Source organism: Labrus bergylta, chromosome 13 (assembly GCF_963930695.1).
Source record: "Labrus bergylta chromosome 13, fLabBer1.1, whole genome shotgun sequence".
NCBI classification, from domain to species: domain Eukaryota; kingdom Metazoa; phylum Chordata; class Actinopteri; order Labriformes; family Labridae; genus Labrus; species Labrus bergylta.
This window is the reverse complement of record NC_089207.1, coordinates 13,894,555-13,911,949: the sequence shown is the minus strand read 5'-3', so window position 1 is coordinate 13,911,949 and position 17,395 is coordinate 13,894,555. Positions and strand designations below refer to the sequence as shown.

Here is a 17,395-nt window from a genome sequence, read left to right as displayed (position 1 = left end):
TAAATCTCAGCGAAAGGAATATTGATCCTTTGTGGATTTTTTCATCAAGTTAGACATTTAACACAGAGTGTGGCTATAGTTTGGTGTTGATTTACTTTCTAAAGTTTATACCAAAGATAAAGTAGCAACTGAGCTATTGCAAATTTATTCAACACAAATTGAGAATATTACATTCATTTCTAGTTGAAGTTAAGGCAAGAATCATAGGGTCACTCATTACATCGATTCTGCTTTGTATGCCTAGCAGCAAAACTTTGACGTTTTCTTTCTCAGTATCTTGATTTTAAAAAAGTGAATGTCCCCACATCTCATTCTCTACAGGCAAATGTATCACAAAGAGCTGGGTGTGTGATGGGGACATTGACTGTGAGGACCGCTCAGATGAAGAGTCTTGTGAGTCAGCTGTCTGCAAACCTCCCAAGTACCCTTGTGCCAACGACACCTCTGTCTGCCTCACCCCTGATAAAATCTGCAATGGCAAAGTGGACTGTCCAGACCGCTCGGATGAAGGACCCATATGTGGTAATATTTGTTCTGTCACTATGTCTTTTTTTATTTATTTTTTTGCTTCATCATCATGAGAGATACTAAAAGTGATGCTATATTCCATTACACTACAAGGCCGTATCTATGTGGGAACTAGAACATTACACACATCTGACTGTGAGCCAAAACATTCATCACCATAACCATCAGGGACTTTAATATGCTGCATATTTAACAGCCACCACTCTCAAAGTTTCTTGTCAAGATTTTGAGTTTATGCTCTGACCTGTCTCGTGGTCGGCTACTCAGTTCAGCCCAGAGTTGATTTGGGGGGTTGAGGTTGGGGCTCTGTAAAGGCCAACCAAGTTCTCTACTATTATTAGCTTCCTAATTATCTGCTTTAACAAGATTGGCCAGGATTGTCCTGACTATAATTACCCGAAGTCCCATGAAGGTTCAAATATATATATATAAATGTTATTATAGTGGTTTGCTGATTACTGTTGATTTCAGTTGTCCGATGGTTAAAAGTTACACAGCGTTCCTCAGCATGTTGTGCTAAATATATATCAGAAATAGTCGTCATTAAGGCTACATACATGTCCTCTGCCTTCTGCCTTGTCAAAATCTATTGTTACTTTTTTTCAATTTGTTGGGTGAAGAATTACTTTAAATTGGCAATGAACAAAAAATGCAAAAATTCTTTCCATGAAATTTTTGTTTCAGCTTGCACCCCACCCAAAAAGAAACAACAGAAAAATAAATAAATACAACAACATTACGAAAATGTTGAACACCTTTACATCTCCTAATTTTTTTTCCTATGCGGTTTCAGTATGTTATCCTCTCCTGCAACTCCCTGCACACTTAACGCTCACTTCGATTTCTCGTCTTCTGTTATATCATGTGATGTGGAGACCATGTCCCTGTGGGATCTTGCTACATCCTCTCTTCCAAATTCAGCAGCGTACAGCCTGATGAGGGACCTGTATGTGTTTGTCTCAGAGACCAAAGCGACAGAACATGAAGCATTACTCCAGATTTCTGTTGAAGGAAGTGTTTGTCCAGCAACCTTTAGGGGAAGAAAATGATCTCATGTGACTAGCCCAAGCCATCTAATCTCTTGAAGTGAGCAGTGTAAACATGGAGGTTCATTTTCCTGAGCATCACTAACCAAGCCTCAGGGGGGCCCTACAGGACCTTTGAGTGTCTGTTATCATTCCTGAAAAGAAGGCCTGTGCCTCTTTATAGACAATTATGTGTTCAGAGGGACCTTGAGGGTCTGATTGATTTGCACCAGCTCAGCAGGACTCACACCCACCATTAACCACCATGAGCACATATTCCATTCCCCCCTATTGAGAGAGTCAAGGCTATTCTTGCCCACCTTGAAAGGACTGTCTTAATCTCAGTGGGAAAAGAGATGCCTGACCAAAATTGTTTTTACCGATATACTTTTTAATCTTGACCTGCTGGCTTCTATCAAAAACAGGTGTCTAGGCCCAAAAGGAAAACAACTTTTAGACAAGATAAAAGAACAAAAAGATAAGGATTGTGTGTCTTCTACACTTTGAAAGGAAATGATGCATAATGCTCTTTTCTGTGGTTTGCGTTCAAAGCAGTGGAGTAAATTAAAGCCATTCACCCGCAGATGAATACACAGAGAAAAGAGGTATAATAAGGCTTTCTGATTCATTCTGTTTGACCGTGACCTCAAGCCCTGAGTTGAAGATATTCTTGTGATGCTCAAACATAAAACATTGTATGTTCCATCCAATTAAATGCAATGTTTTCAGCTGTGGAGAGTCAGACACTAAAATGGTTACAGTGCCACCACACACATTTCATTTTTCAAAGGCTTTTAAAAAACCACAGTCTTTTCCACAGTGTTTGTACAGTCTCTAAGGATTTTGGCCTTTTTTTACCCCAGATTTGTGTCTTGTAGCCAGAGGGGGCTGCAGTCACCAGTGCACTGTGGCACCAGGGAAAGGGGTTGTGTGTTTTTGTCCCCCTGGGCTTCACCTGGACTCCAGCAACAAGACTTGCGAGGTTGTGGACTACTGCAGCCGTCACCTGAAGTGCAGCCAAGTGTGTGAGCAGTACAAGACCACAGTGAAGTGCTCCTGTTATCCAGGATGGATGCTGGACCCAGACGGAGACAGCTGTCACAGCACAGGTAGCAGACACAAGCCTTTATAACGTTTGTTTACTTGGTACTGTTTTAGTCATGGCTATGGGCCTATGTTTGCAGTAATATTAAATTGCGTCCTCCCTTCTCAAACCACCAGAGCTTTGTGACTTCATTCAGTTTTGCAGGAGTTTATCTAGGGCCTAAAAACCTTCAAACCCTGTAATTGAGAACATATTTGATTAAGCTGCACAGTAACCATTTTAGATACAATGGCCACAGATATGCTCTTGGCTCTTCCCATTCAGTTTTACTAATAGTCTTGATTAGTTGCTTCTATATTTGAACTTGAATCCAATCAGTCTTTTACAGATACTTTAAAAAGTAAGTTTTCATTCAAACACAACTAAACACAACTATAAAATTAAAATTTGAGAAGGGTTATTGGATTTTTTTTTTTCAAACTCCCCTCCTCATTTAAACATCACATTGAGTAAAATATTTTGAAGTACTAATCTTTAATTCTGCCTCATTGTAGCTACATTGGGTAAATCACCTCACCAAGTCTCATAGAGGCAAGGACAATATTTTAGTGGCATTTTTCTGCAAACAGTTATGTTCCCTTAAATATGATATTTGCCTGGAATGCTGTGGTAAGAAGGCTTGCAAGAATTATTATTTTTAAGTTCTTGTGTGTTTATGTTGGTTTTGTGCATCGATAAATTTGTTGAACCTGTTTAAGTGTCCATGCGTCTCTTGTTTCCATTGTGAAAAACATTTCTAAGAAGCAAAAACAATCATACTGATAGAGTGGGAAGGGCCAGAGATGCTCAGTATGCAGATGCTATTTCCAGCTTTAGGACTTGCCACTAGATCCAGCATCTTCTTAGAGGCCCTACAAAACGTATTTTTCATAGAGACTACTTACACATGTATTTACTTTTTCAGGAAATTGAAAACTTTAATGTGTTGATTCCCAAAGTGTTTGGCAACAAATTGGTTTGGCTGCAACTAATGCATACAAATGTGCACCACATGGTGGTGTACACCAGTGAGATATGTTTGAAAGTGGATCAGTAGTGAAAGAGAGCCAGCTGAGTGAAATAAATTAAGGTCAATCGTTTCAATTCCCCATGCAAATTTGACTGTGTATAGACAAACAATGTTAATAATTTTCCACAAAATTTGATGAAACTCAATGAAATGTAGGAAGTTGCACTCAGAAGAGTGCAGATCTCTGCCAGGTGTGTCTGGGGGCATACTGGAAGGGAATACGACCAACTACCTCCAAAACAAACAAGGTTTGAATTTTAATCAATGTGCAGTGCCTCATGAATGCATTAATGGCAGCAAGAAAAAAAAAAGATTTATTTATCTTGCACCATGCCTGACTGTGGTGCATCAAAAGTATACACTTGAAAGAACAGCATCATTTTCAAACACCAGAGCTTTTGGAGATTGTTGAACATAAAGATACGAATGGTATTTCGGCTGTGGCTCAGTTGGTAGAGTCGTTGCCTCTCAACCGGAAGGTCAAGGGTTCAATCCCCAACTGGGCAATATGTCCAATGTGTCCTTGGGCAAGACACTTAACCCCGAATTGCTCCTGCTGCTTCGGTGGTGGTGTATGAATGGGATTAGATACTTCTGATGGATGATACTAAATAGTGATCACTACCATCAGGGTGTGAATGAAAGTGTGACAGTGAGCCAGCATGCAGAGTGTCTGGGTTTCTACTATCCTGACTTTTTAAAAAGTGCATTGTGAAGAGCCAACTATGTCAACGTTGTCATATGTTCTTTTGACTTCACCAAACCTCAGAAGAAGGTTGGTCATAGATAAAGTATTTGTTGTTACATTTTAGACTTTTTTTTTTTTCATTTGACAATAATCAATTCCTTTGAGAATTACAAATATATATTTAAGTTGCCTCCTGTTAAATAAAATAGGGCCATCACAATGCTAGCCATTGCAAAACCTTGACTTAGTAATCAAACACTGATTCAGTCACTCAGTTTCATTTTATTTTTTATCATCCTCAAGGCCCTGCTTAAAATAACATGATCCTTGTCCTGTCTATCTCCGCTGCCAGATCCCTTTGAGGCTTTCATCATTTTCTCAATCCGCCACGAGATAAGACGAATAGATCTTCACAAGCGTGACTACAGCTTGCTGGTTCCAGGGCTGAGGAACACCATTGCGCTGGACTTCCACTTTAATCGCAGCCTCCTTTACTGGACAGATGTGGTGGAGGATAAGATCTACAGGGGAAGACTCTCCGAATCTGGTGGTATTTACAACCGCGACTACATAACAACTTACAAAAACAAGTCTTATATATCTGAAGATGACTGTGATTTATTAGCTTTAGAGTAAAGTTAAACAGTACTTCCCTCGATTCCCTCTGGGACATTAAACAGGCCTCCAAGACTCACAAAGACTCTTTGGAACTAAGGGCCACGAAGCCCAGTAATATGGCAGAAGAGGTGTACACCAACTTGATAACCCTACAGCAAACTAATCTATTCCAGAATAAACTTAAACTTGACTGCACTGTGACCTTTTGCACCAAGTGGGGCTGACTCTGCTATACAGGATGAAATATGAATTTATTATGCTTAAAAAACAAGTAGGATATCTGGTCTTGTTAAATAGCCAATGAAGTATACAAGGCCAATACATACAGGTGCGACTTTGTATAGTGTATCATAAGACAAAATGGTACTCCTGTTGAGAAAAAAGCAGGTGAATGTCTCAGTCAGTATACTTTTGGTGGGAATTGTGTACATGTGCGCTAGCAGTGCATTCACTCGGTTCTCTTTATTTTTCCCTCTGTGGAGGTAAATAAATCATCTCTTAGCTGTACCTGATCCACCCTTTAATGAGACGCACACAAAAGACCTGTCATCTGATAATAACTATCTTTTAAATATCAGCGAGCCCTTTTTATCAGGTTAATGCAACCCTTATGGAAGCAGCCCTCTTAATATGGAAGAGCTTTCCTCTGAAGTTTCTCTCTGGTTTACGAATGTTTACCTCGGAAAGGTAAAGAGACACCAGCCGTTCCAGTGCCCTCGACTCCAGAGTGCGTCAATGCTTCATAGTCACACAATGCTCTTCTTTGTTTAAAATGTTGTTTTAGGGGTGACAGGGATTGAGGTGGTCGTACAGCATGGTCTTGCCACCCCAGAGGGCCTGGCTGTGGACTGGATTACCGGAAAGCTTTACTGGATTGACAGCAACCTGGACCAAATAGAGGTGGCCGAGCTTAATGGAGATATGCGCACCACACTGATTGCAGGAGGCATGGAGCATCCACGGGCCATCGCTCTCGACCCAGGCCAGGGGTATGTTATGCACTCCCACATACAGAGCATTTTGTATCTGCGCTATCCATCAGCCACTGAGATTATTGGCAATGGAGTAAAATTACAACGTTCTTTTTCTCACTTCTGCATCTGCCTTGATGTATGAAGATGTCTGCTGTGTTAAGGTCCATTAATGCAGCCTATATAGAGTACATCAATAACAGTGCTGTGAGCTCTATTGCAGTAATGACAACCGATGTAGCTAATACCCCTCCAACCATTCCTCCTGCTTTATATGCTTTACTAGCCTTGCACTTTTGTTCCCTGGTAATGTTTTTCTTAAAAGTCATCATATGCAAGTCCCTCAGATTATATGATGAAAATATAGTCCTTGTTTTGTTGAATCATTTCTGTAAATCCAAATTTTCAAATAGGTAATACTGGACAAGTACGCACACTGCCTACTGCAGCAGCCATTATACATTCATTAAGGCAATGTATTCATTGATATTGTCACAGGAACATTTATCAGAAGTGTCCCACACTTTGTCTCTAAAAATCCTTGTACATTTTTTTTTTTTGTATAAACTGAATCACTTAGTGCTTATTTGAGCAGGGAGCAGCCAATTTTTTTCAAAAAGCACTATCTGACACTGATCTGTGGGGCCTATGGATTAGATAACGATCAATCAATGTCATTTATTTATAAAGCTCGTACAAGAACAGAAGCAGCAGATAAATAAAAGGGATGTACAAGGCAAACATTTATTTTTAGAATTATTTTACAGGGGGATTTTTCCTTTAGTTAGATTGAACATTGTATAGATTAGGAAATCGAGGAGAGAGAGTGACATACGCTAAAGGAGCCACAGGTCGAACTTGAACCCGGGCAGTCCGCTTGGAGGACTACAGCCTCAGCGGGGCACAACCTAACTGCCAGGCTATCAGCGCCCCCAAGGCAAATTAAACAATACATAAGCTTGACAACTCACACTGAATTATAAGCAAGACAAAATAAAACAAAGAAAACACAACCATGTGGGAGACACAGTCGATTCTAGACTGGGAGGGCATGGAGGCTAGCCCAGCTGCCTTTAAAAGTAAGATATGAGCAGTTAGGGTCTTGTCAAAGATTGATCCTAGAGATGATGTAAGAACTTTTTTTTAAATCAAATGTCTTGCACTGATTGTCACCTTAACACAAGTATCTGGCCCAATAGTGACAATAAATTAGCTTTCTTGTTGTTTTTTGGTATATTTAAGAATATTTTTGAGTCTATAATTTCCTGTAAATATGCAATAAAAAAAAGTAATAGCACTAATTTTGCATAATAGGCACTGTTTTCTTGGATTTCAACCTCCCGCCCCTCTCTGTGTTTGTGTTTGCTTGTTGTCAAACTCCGGGCTTTTTGCCTACTGTTAACACCAACTGATTCCTGCGTTTCATGGAAACAATAAATATTCTTAATCAAATAGCACTCTGCAAGCTTTTTCAAACAGAGAAATCTTCAAATGAGTCCCTCAGCAGGAGCCACTGAAGAGAGGCTAGAAAGGGACTAATATGTAGGAATCCGAGATATATTCTGACCTGAAGCAGGTGGATCGAAGGATTGGCTGACCCCAGTCTAAAAAAGGCCCCTTAATCAGTTTTTCAGAAAACCTGGACTTAAGGAAAGAATATCATTTTTGTGATGCCTCCCAGTTGGGCTGCAACTGATGATTATTCTCGTAATCGATTAATCTGCTAATTCTTTTTTGATTAATCAATTAATCAGAAAAAAGAGTTTTGGTTATTAAAGATCTATTTTTAGCTTGCCACAGTCTCGCCTTTGTCATGGATAAATGGATGTTGATAAACATTTCTACTCGTAATCTTTTGTTAATTACCTTTATATTAACACATTATGTACACAGCACATTTAAAAACAGCTTAAGGTGACAAAGTGCTGTCCAGCGCCACGCTCACAATGTAAACAGCGCTGCACCACGGCAATAACTGCACAACACAACAAATCGATAATCAATTTGAATGCCAACACTTGAAAATGACAGAAAATGAGGACAAGGTTCATAGCATATGGCTTTATGTTGATGGAAAGATGCATTAATGCAGGCAGCTGTTGCACTCTTGATTAAAAAATATAAATAATACAAATTTGTTTGATAATTATGTAATTCACCTTAATCCTGAAGTTGTTATTCAAAATAAGAAATTGATTGCCTGATTGTTTGCCCTATGCAAGTGGTTAATTATGGTATAATAAGAAAAATGCAGAAGTCTGTTGTAATCATTTTAATTAGAGGAATGGCGTCTCTATGGGGTACAGTAAGAGAACTCAAAGACCCTTGGTTACCTCCAAGATACTTCAGCTTTTATTATGCACCAATCAACAAATCAATCACTATCAAATCACAAATTCTAATCCTATGTTTCACTGTGTCTTGTATTAACTGACATAATAAAAACTACTAAACTAAACTAAAAATTAACAAACATAAAACTCTGTACTAACACAAAGTACATTCCTTGCTTTAAAAAGAATCCATCTTGGGTCTTTGCAGTTTGATACGTTAAATGCGTATTAAATTACAGAAAATAAGTGAAATATTTGTGTAGTTACATTAATCAGATTATAATAATAATTGATCATTCAGAATTTAACATGCAATACAATATATTGTATAACACAATATTCAAATAAAAAATACTAAATCAATTTTCTCTGCAGCCTGTCTTTTGCTTGCATTTCACATTCGGTGCTTACTTTGGATTAATCCTTTTTGAGAACTAGCCTGTGGTTGTATACTGTGGCCAGTATATTTAAGATTAAAGTAAATCCAGTCGTTCCTAAAATCAATTTAACACTCTTAAGAAATGAGTAATCTGCTCATGCACTCTCCCCTATAGTACTCTTTCACATTTTGGAGGATGACTACATTTCATGGCTGTCCAGAGTAGGATTAATGGGTACTTTTGGTGCCTAAAGGCCCATTTCCATTCCAAGGCAATAATTCTAATCTAATTACTTGAATCCACTCAAAGGAGTGGGTCATTGATCAGGAAGGTCTTATCAAGTGAATAAGGCTATTGATCTGGACAAGGATATTTCTTCCTAACACTGTTTCGTTGTCGTCAGTATGTGATTTAAGCTTGAGCACCCTTTTTCTCATTCGTTCTAGCTGACTTTCAGGACCAAGGCAGGGCAGAGGCGATGTTTACTGGGTTGGAGTAGGACAGGATACTGTCTATGGTCACATCGATGACTGTGTTCATTTTCTCGGCCCCACTGAGCTGTGAAAAGTTATAATAAAACAGATGGCCTCCCATTTCAAGGCCTTGTCGCAGATGTTGAGTGTTCCACTGGATCGCTCATGCTGTTGTTAGACAAACATCACTGACAGTATGTGCTTATGCATACAGTTAACACCATTATACAAGTAATGACTTTGTGTTGCAGTATAGTATTTTGACAAGTACATATGACTGTGGAGTTGCTCTCAGATGGGTTATGAGCTCTAACAGCCCATTTGAGTTGTAGATAATAAAATCAAAGAGTTTTAGTATGTCCTTTTTTTGTATTTCTTTATAAACCAAATACTGATCAGTCCTTATTGTTGCCTTTGATTTTCTTCTCTAAGAATCCTCTTTTGGACTGACTGGGATGCTACTTTTCCCCGAATCGAGGCTGCATCTATGAGTGGAGGAGGTCGTCACATTGTGTTCAAGGATATGGAAATTGGCGCCTGGCCTAATGGACTGACTCTGGATCATTTGGAAAAGAGAATTGTTTGGACAGATGCACGGTAAACCATTACACTTTTCATGTTGTATGCAGAAACATTAACACCTTTTATGACTTCAAATTCTTTTTAGAACATTGAACTGTAAAGGATTCCCACATCTCTGAGGGGGAAAAAAAGAATACTCGACTCTCCATTTGCACGATGGGCATTGAATAATGGAGGACATGTATTATTAAGAGATCCTAGTATGATGGCCATATTTGGTTTTAAGTGGGTCTTGAACAATTCAATAGTTCCACCAGTGGACTTGTGGGTGCACTTTCATCTGCCTACCTCCAATGTATTTGGGGAGCAGTTAAACTTTGATATGGCCCTCTGTGTTTGTGTCTTTTTGAACAGCTCTGATGCCATTTTCTCTGCACTTTATGATGGAAGTGGGGTCATTGAGATCCTCAAGGGCCATGAGTACCTTTCCCATCCCTTTGCTGTGTCTCTGTTTGGGGGAAATGTCTACTGGACGGACTGGAGAACAAATACCTTGGCTAGAGCCAATAAGTGGACTGGGCATAATGTCACAGTAATCCAGAAGACCAGCGCTCAGCCTTTTGACTTGCAGATCTTCCACCCCAGCAGGCAGCCTCAAGGTGAGAACACTCTCTTGCTTTACTGATGTGGATAAGAAACACAAAAAAAGAGACGTATCACTGTAGCCTTTTTCAGGTTGCCATTCCACAACAGCGCCATAACAAAGCATCGCTGTCATTACGTCTGTGCACTTTCATATTGATTCTGAAAGGGCATAATACTGGCGACCTTGTCACCAGGTGATTTCACATTGTACTGAATAGGGCTTATGTTAGCTGAGACCGGGTCTAAATATAATCTTTCAGAGGCTTGTTATTTACAGCAAGGAAATGTAACCCCTTAAGCTAGCTGCCAGTGCAGACTTATAACCGAGACAATGTGTAATCAACTTACTACTTGACGTTGCTTCAAAGCCCAAAGCTTTTTTATGGGACAAGACAGAAGTTTCTTACATCATAAGAGTTTGATTCAGGCACATCAGATTTAAATTCTTCCTTCTGGATATGACTGAAGATGAATATATTGGGATTGAGATTGAAAAAAGGATCAATATGTAATTAAGCATGTGTCAGGTAATAATGCAGAGAATAAATTAGCTTTAGTTCAGACTAAATGTATCTGTCTAACCACCCAAATGTTTCTAGTTATCTCTAACTATTACATTATAAAGCTTTCCCCACTCTTCTCTATTGAATGTGAATTAGGAGCTGCAGAATGAGAACCGCATCTGCCAATGAATAATTGTGACAGATCCAAAATCGAATCAATTACTGACAGGAAATATATTGAATTATTCTGAACTTCATTAATATTGCCAGCGATTTCTTTGTCAGTTAATTCTTTTGAATCTGTTTCTGACAGTGTAAAAAATGGGAATACGTTTAGTGAGAAGCTATGAAAGCCAAGTTTCTGACCACAGTCGATACATTGCTGATGTGCTTTTCTGTCAGAAAGCCTGCATATCCAAGCCAAGCTGTATTTGATATGCAGATTTGCATACAGGATAACTTGCCAAATTCATCAATAGAATGAAAGATGTCTTCCGTTGGTTTATCTGTATTTTTCCCCCTTAAATATGTTTTTAGAAATGTATTGTTTTTATTGATGTGTAAATTAGAATCTCCAGAATAATGGATTAATGGATTAATTTCCATTCTTTTTTTTCCCTTGTAAGCCTTGCCAAGTTTCATATTTATCCTGCTCTGCTCTCATGTTTCAGACATTATTCCAAAATAGGCATTATTAGGGTCATAATTGGGTTGGCATTTATTCTGTCATTCCACTTCTTCTCCAGAGTGTCACAAGTTAATTTGCTTGTTTCCTTCCTGTCTCTGCATTCTCATGACTGTTCACCATAGATAAGTGCAAGCAAAAGGAACTGCCTCCAAATATGTCAGAAAGCATGCGTAATCTTTTTTTCTATTTTCTTTTTTGAAAAGCTCAAACGGGGGAAGCTGCCTATTCTCCACCCTAACCAGAACAAGGGCCTAAAATGTAATATTCAGTGAGACTCTGAACATCTGGACCAGAGAAAAAGAAAGGAGGAGATAGAGGAAGGAGGGCAAAGTGAAAGATGAACACCAACATGCAGCTGATCTTTGTAACTATTCAGCAGGTTAAATAGAAAAACGTGGCGTAAAGCTCAACTGAAAGCACAAAGATGGCAAACGTTGGTGTGTTTTAGCTATGAGTGTTATTTTTACTAATTGGTTCTGATCCTTAGTGTTAGTATTTTGTCACTGCCTTTGATGCCACAACTTATTCTTGGTAAAGTTGACCTCTCAGTTTGCGGCTACCTACTTCTTCTAATACCACAAATGTGATCATATTTCTGCCTCAAGACCTTGTGAATTAATCCAATGGTCTTTATCTGACTTTTCCAGCAATAGGCTACTCTTCAACGTCTAACTTTCATACACATGGTTGAGGAAAGCATTTTTCATTTTAAGGTAGGCACACTGGAAACATTCTAAAATGCACAGGAGTACACCAATTGTCCTTATTGGTCCATTTGAAACAATGACCACAAACTACTCCCCCATTTGTGTAAGTTTTTATTATTTTCTCAATCGTACTCATGGCAGCATAAAAAATGAGAACTAGTTCTTAATGATTCCTCCCGCTCACTCAGATAATTTGGGATTGCTGACTTTGGTCGGAAAGGGGGGAATCAGGCGTGTACCCCGCTTAAAGCTACTCCAAGCTATTTAGCTCTTCCACTGTTGTGATGGTTTATAAAGTAGAATGTGTTGAGTGTGAAATTGTTCAGATTTGTTCACATTTTGGAAGAATGGAGTCGTCATTTTAACTGGTATAAGTACTAGTACATAACCTATTTTTTCTTGTTGTATCCTGTTGAGCTAACAGGAGGTTTAGCTGTGACTCAGACTAATTTGGTTCAATCCTTTTCAGTTTCTATTGTTATTCTGTGTGTGCAGAGCTTTGCATAAACAATAAGATATTTCTACCATTTTGAACATATACAATTATTTGCAGGCAGTACAACCAGACAACAATAGCTGTAGAACACTGACAGTAGAATTTATTTTCATGCCAAATATAATAGGCTTTGTAATAGAGATAGCACATCACATACACGTCTCTTAGTGGAAAGCAGCACTTGCATACTAAACTGCATCATCACTATGCTGGACTTTCTCTGAATGTGACTGTTAGATTAAAATTTAGCATTTCTTCTGTATTTCCTGGTGTGCCGGCATCTGTCTGCTATTGCATTATTGTGTGCTTATTAAAACATATATTTGTTTTAAACACATCTGACAGTTTAGAAGAAAGAAACACCTTGGCTCTGTTGTTGTTGCCTGTCATTCCTCAAGAGCATGATTCAGGTGAATGCAGAACTGTTTTGGATGTCTCTCTTATTGCATACTGAGTCAGCAGGGTGCTTTTTCCAGCTCTCATATTCAGTTTTTTTAATCTTCTTAAATAGTCACATTTCTCATGCAATGGAGCTCTCCAATGTGTGCATGAAGGAGACCAGGAAATTAACTTTGAATGAGCTTGTTTGTCATAAATCATCCAGAGTAGATGGGAAAGCTGACATGTGCTATGCATGGAATTGTGATTGCAGAATGACAGGAAATAATTGAACTGTGGGTGGTGTTCTTAAGTTTGGTATAGTTGATTTATGTAGAACCGAGTAGAGTTAGTATTTCAAGAAAACTGAGATCACATATTTCTTTAAAACTGTTGATATAAAGCTTATAATGATTGTGTTGTAAAAACTGACTGCAGTTGAGGATTCAAAGTGGATATTTTGCTTCTCTGCAGTAACAGGGTAACTGAGATGTCATCCTACTTCCTGAAACTTAAAACTATCATTTTAAGTACCTATAGATTAAGATATTTAAAAAATGTTTTCATGGCTTTTAACCAATGTTGACCCAATACAGGACCAAGCAAAAAAACCATGCAGATAATAAGTAGAGATAAGTCAAAGTCAGCTGTTGCAGAGCCAGTATTTTTCATTCATATTTCAAGAGACTTTCTAAAACATCACACACAGTTGTTTGCCCATTTCTCCTATTTTTAAGTCTGAGACCTTTGTTATATTCTAATGCCATTGTTCTCACTTTTCTTTCCAGGATTAAAATGTATATTTTATTCCATACTACAGCATGGTCAACATTATAATCATAGTTGTTTTAATCTGTGTTTTTTTTAAACAATTGAAAGTATGCATCTTCTTAAAGTGGCACTATCAGGCAGCCCTGTATTCAGCTTTTTCTAAAGTTTTTAAACCGAATCACAACAAGTATTCATCCCAGCCTGTCTTCTTTCCCCCATCTCTACTGCTCTGTAATGAGTGTTCTGACATGTCCACTTTTTCTTTCTCTTTCCTCCCTTCACATCAGCTTCCAACCCATGTGAGGAGAATGATGGACGTGGTCCCTGCTCCCATCTGTGCCTTATCAATTACAACCGAACGGCATCCTGCACCTGTCCGCATCTTATGAAGCTTTCCCCAAACAAACAATCCTGCTTTGGTGAGCAGAAACGCTACAACACTTTTCACATGTTTTTCCTGATTTTGTGAGATTTTAAATATATAAAAGACCTTAAATACAACAAGGTCTTTTATATATTTAAAACAACGCTGTTGTTGTGGTCAAAAATGCATATCTGGACTTAACATGACATCAGCCTTTATATAAGTTTATTATGATTGAATTCATACTAAAACAAAGGTCACATGGGGGACCTTAAATAAATGATTTTCTTGATCATCTTACCAGCTTTGAAACGCTTCCTGCTGTATGTGCGGCGGTCTGAAATCCGTGGAGTGGATATTGACAACCCTTATATGAACGTCATGACGGCGCTAACAGTTCCAGACATTGATGATGTTACGGTTGTTGACTATGATGCCCAGGAGGAGAGGATCTACTGGTCGGACATCAAAACCCAAACCATCAAACGGGCCTTCATCAATGGCACGCAGCTGGAGACCATAATCTCTGCAGGTGGGTGGGTTCCAGATGTTTACAAAATACCTCATAGCTTTGTATGGTGAATGTTCTATAATGCATGTGCACACCAGCTAGTATTGGTGCACGTGTACACATATTTTTAAAATTTACCGGTAATTATTTACTAAATTATATTTATAATAAAGCTTTTTAAAGCAGGCACACAGAGGTTACTTTTTTTTTTTTCATTCTTTGCCTGACAGACATAGTGAACTGCCGTGGTCTGGCTTTAGACTGGCTTTCCAGGAACTTATATTGGCTCAGCTCTGAAAATGACGAGTCGCAGATCAATGTGGCTCGCTTTGATGGGTCCCTGAAGACCTCCATCATCCACGGCATTGATAAGCCAAGGTGCCTTGTAGTGCACCCAGCCAAAGGGTAAGTAGATTAGAGCAGTCTGTTCACTTCATCAGTATCCTTGCCTTCAATGCAAAGTATTAGGAAGCCTGATGAGACATCAGACCTGTATGCAAGATCAAATCCCTGTTGTTGTCAGCATAACATGCTTTCCACGATTGTAGTGTTAGTGTAGATCTTTACAAGGTTGTTAGTTGGAAAATACTCTATTGGCTTACATTCATTTTTTTAATTAACAACATAACATTCATTGACTGTGAATCGTGTGCCTATTTGAACTACTAAATATGCACTTCACACCTTCCCACACAGAAAAATCTATTGGACAGATGGCAACACCATTAACATGGCCAACATGGACGGGAGTAACAGCAAGGTCCTCCACCAGAATCAGAGGGATCCTGTAGGTCAGTACAAAAACGAATTATAGCTGAATTTGACGGACCTCCCATTCAGCTGTATATGTTCAAGTTTTCATAAACTCTTTTTACATGCACGCTTTAATCTGATTTTGAATTAAAACCAATAGGATCAGAATGTTAAATATGGTTCGACATATCTCACATCCTTCCGTTATCTACGTGCACAATCTTGGTGTGGTTATTTTGCCACTGTCTGGAACAGTGTGTGGAATTCCACTGCAAACATCTTATTACCACAAAACAACACGGAGAAGTAATGAGATTTATCAGTATTCTTCTGATGTGGATTCAATTTATGGTAATTGGATTCAATTACATTTTTGATCATAAACAGATGGATGCTGTTTGTACCGCTTTGCTTTGATATTCATGCCATTCAAATTGAAAGTAGTATCCTATTTGAGCCTTGATATGAAAAAGATGACCTCATGAAGGTTCATACATGAAAGTTATAATAATCTCGGTTTGACTTGATTTAAACCTATTCTATTTCCTTAGATATACGTAAGTGAGCTCACTTTTCCAAATACCATTAAGACTAGTTATAGCTGTTCCTTTTTCCTATTTCCTACTCTGTCCACAAGAATCAGGGGAACACTAATGTCCTCAGTTGTGATGTGATGATACTCAACTGATACTGTGATAGAAGGTCAACAGACTTTTCTTCGGTAAAAGTATAAAGACCTTTTCAGGTTGAGACTAAGAAAAGGTTTTAGTCAAAACGTTTGACTCCACTCTGAAACGGAGAGAAACACAAGGCAGTACTTAAAAAACTGTTGCGATGAAAAAAGATAACTAAAGCCCAGATTATCCTCCACCATCCTTCCACATCTAAACTTTCTATTGCTGGAGCAGTGGCTTTGATTTTGTATAAGTGTTTCCACTATATTGGATTATCATGTTATCATGTGTGTGTGTGTGTTTTATTTTCCTCCCCTTGAACAGGCATGAAATTAACAAAGAGAACATAAGTGGAAGTAACAGATGAAACTGTATTTCAGCACAACAGAGAAAACAAACAATATCTGATGTGCAATGAATGATGTGCCAACGGGGGCTTTGTATGTTACAATGAGGGATCGTTTCCTATTGGATGTCTCACAGAGGACTTGCTGTTGTTGTTGGAATTTCTGCAGCCTGTTTGATGATAGATGTCTCATGGAAAACTTGCTGTTATTCGTGTTTATGTAGGTGGTTTGAAATCTTTTGACTGTTTTGTTGGCTGGAGTGCTTCTATAGAGCAATATGCGACAATGATATATTGTATAAGTAGTCTTCAACAGTACAATTTAATTCATGTTCATTATGGAATGATGTGCTGGGGCATAAGTATTAATATATTTCTCAATGTATTCCATTTGGAAGGTGTGATTATAAGGAAAGAGCCAGAGGATGATTCCCAGTTTTCTATCCCATGATTTGAAATAGTGCTCCCTTCTTGGCCTCTGGGTTCGGATGTATTGATACTCTCAACTCAGCAGTGCTGCTCGATTATGGCAAAAATCATAATCATGATCATTATGATTGATATTGATTCAAAGTCTGTTTATTGATGGATATCCCCTTGAGATGAATCATCTCATTTTCAAAGGGGTCAAACCACATAAACCGCATAAGAAGGTCTGCATTAAACATGAGAGTGTTAACCTCAGTCATAACATTAAAAGGAGGGATGTACCAGAGGACGTCTTTCTCTCTCTGTTTCCTCTGGGGTGTGTGGAGACTATTTGGGACATAGCATTCAAGGTGCAGAGATAGAGAGAGATCGTTCATTGATAGTGGATGCCAATCTCAAATAGATAAAAAAAGGAAATTCTACAATAGTACGTAAATATACGCTTCCGGGCTGCCAATGTGTCGACTATGTATGTGGT

At 38.5% G+C, this 17,395-nt stretch overlaps 1 protein-coding gene across 1 annotated transcript in view; it reads left to right on the top strand.

Moving 5' to 3' along the window:
- The window catches only part of lrp1bb (low density lipoprotein receptor-related protein 1Bb), a 138,655-nt gene that overhangs the window by 30,395 nt on the left and 90,865 nt on the right, over nucleotides 1-17,395 (top strand). Inside the window, exons 17-26 of the mRNA XM_065962263.1 lie at nucleotides 322-522; nucleotides 2,417-2,662; nucleotides 4,708-4,905; nucleotides 5,758-5,962; nucleotides 9,563-9,727; nucleotides 10,067-10,311; nucleotides 14,128-14,259; nucleotides 14,509-14,736; nucleotides 14,946-15,120; nucleotides 15,412-15,506. Coding sequence (XP_065818335.1) covers nucleotides 322-522; nucleotides 2,417-2,662; nucleotides 4,708-4,905; nucleotides 5,758-5,962; nucleotides 9,563-9,727; nucleotides 10,067-10,311; nucleotides 14,128-14,259; nucleotides 14,509-14,736; nucleotides 14,946-15,120; nucleotides 15,412-15,506 — 1,890 coding nt within the window. The remainder of the gene's footprint in view (nucleotides 1-321; nucleotides 523-2,416; nucleotides 2,663-4,707; nucleotides 4,906-5,757; nucleotides 5,963-9,562; nucleotides 9,728-10,066; nucleotides 10,312-14,127; nucleotides 14,260-14,508; nucleotides 14,737-14,945; nucleotides 15,121-15,411; nucleotides 15,507-17,395) is intronic.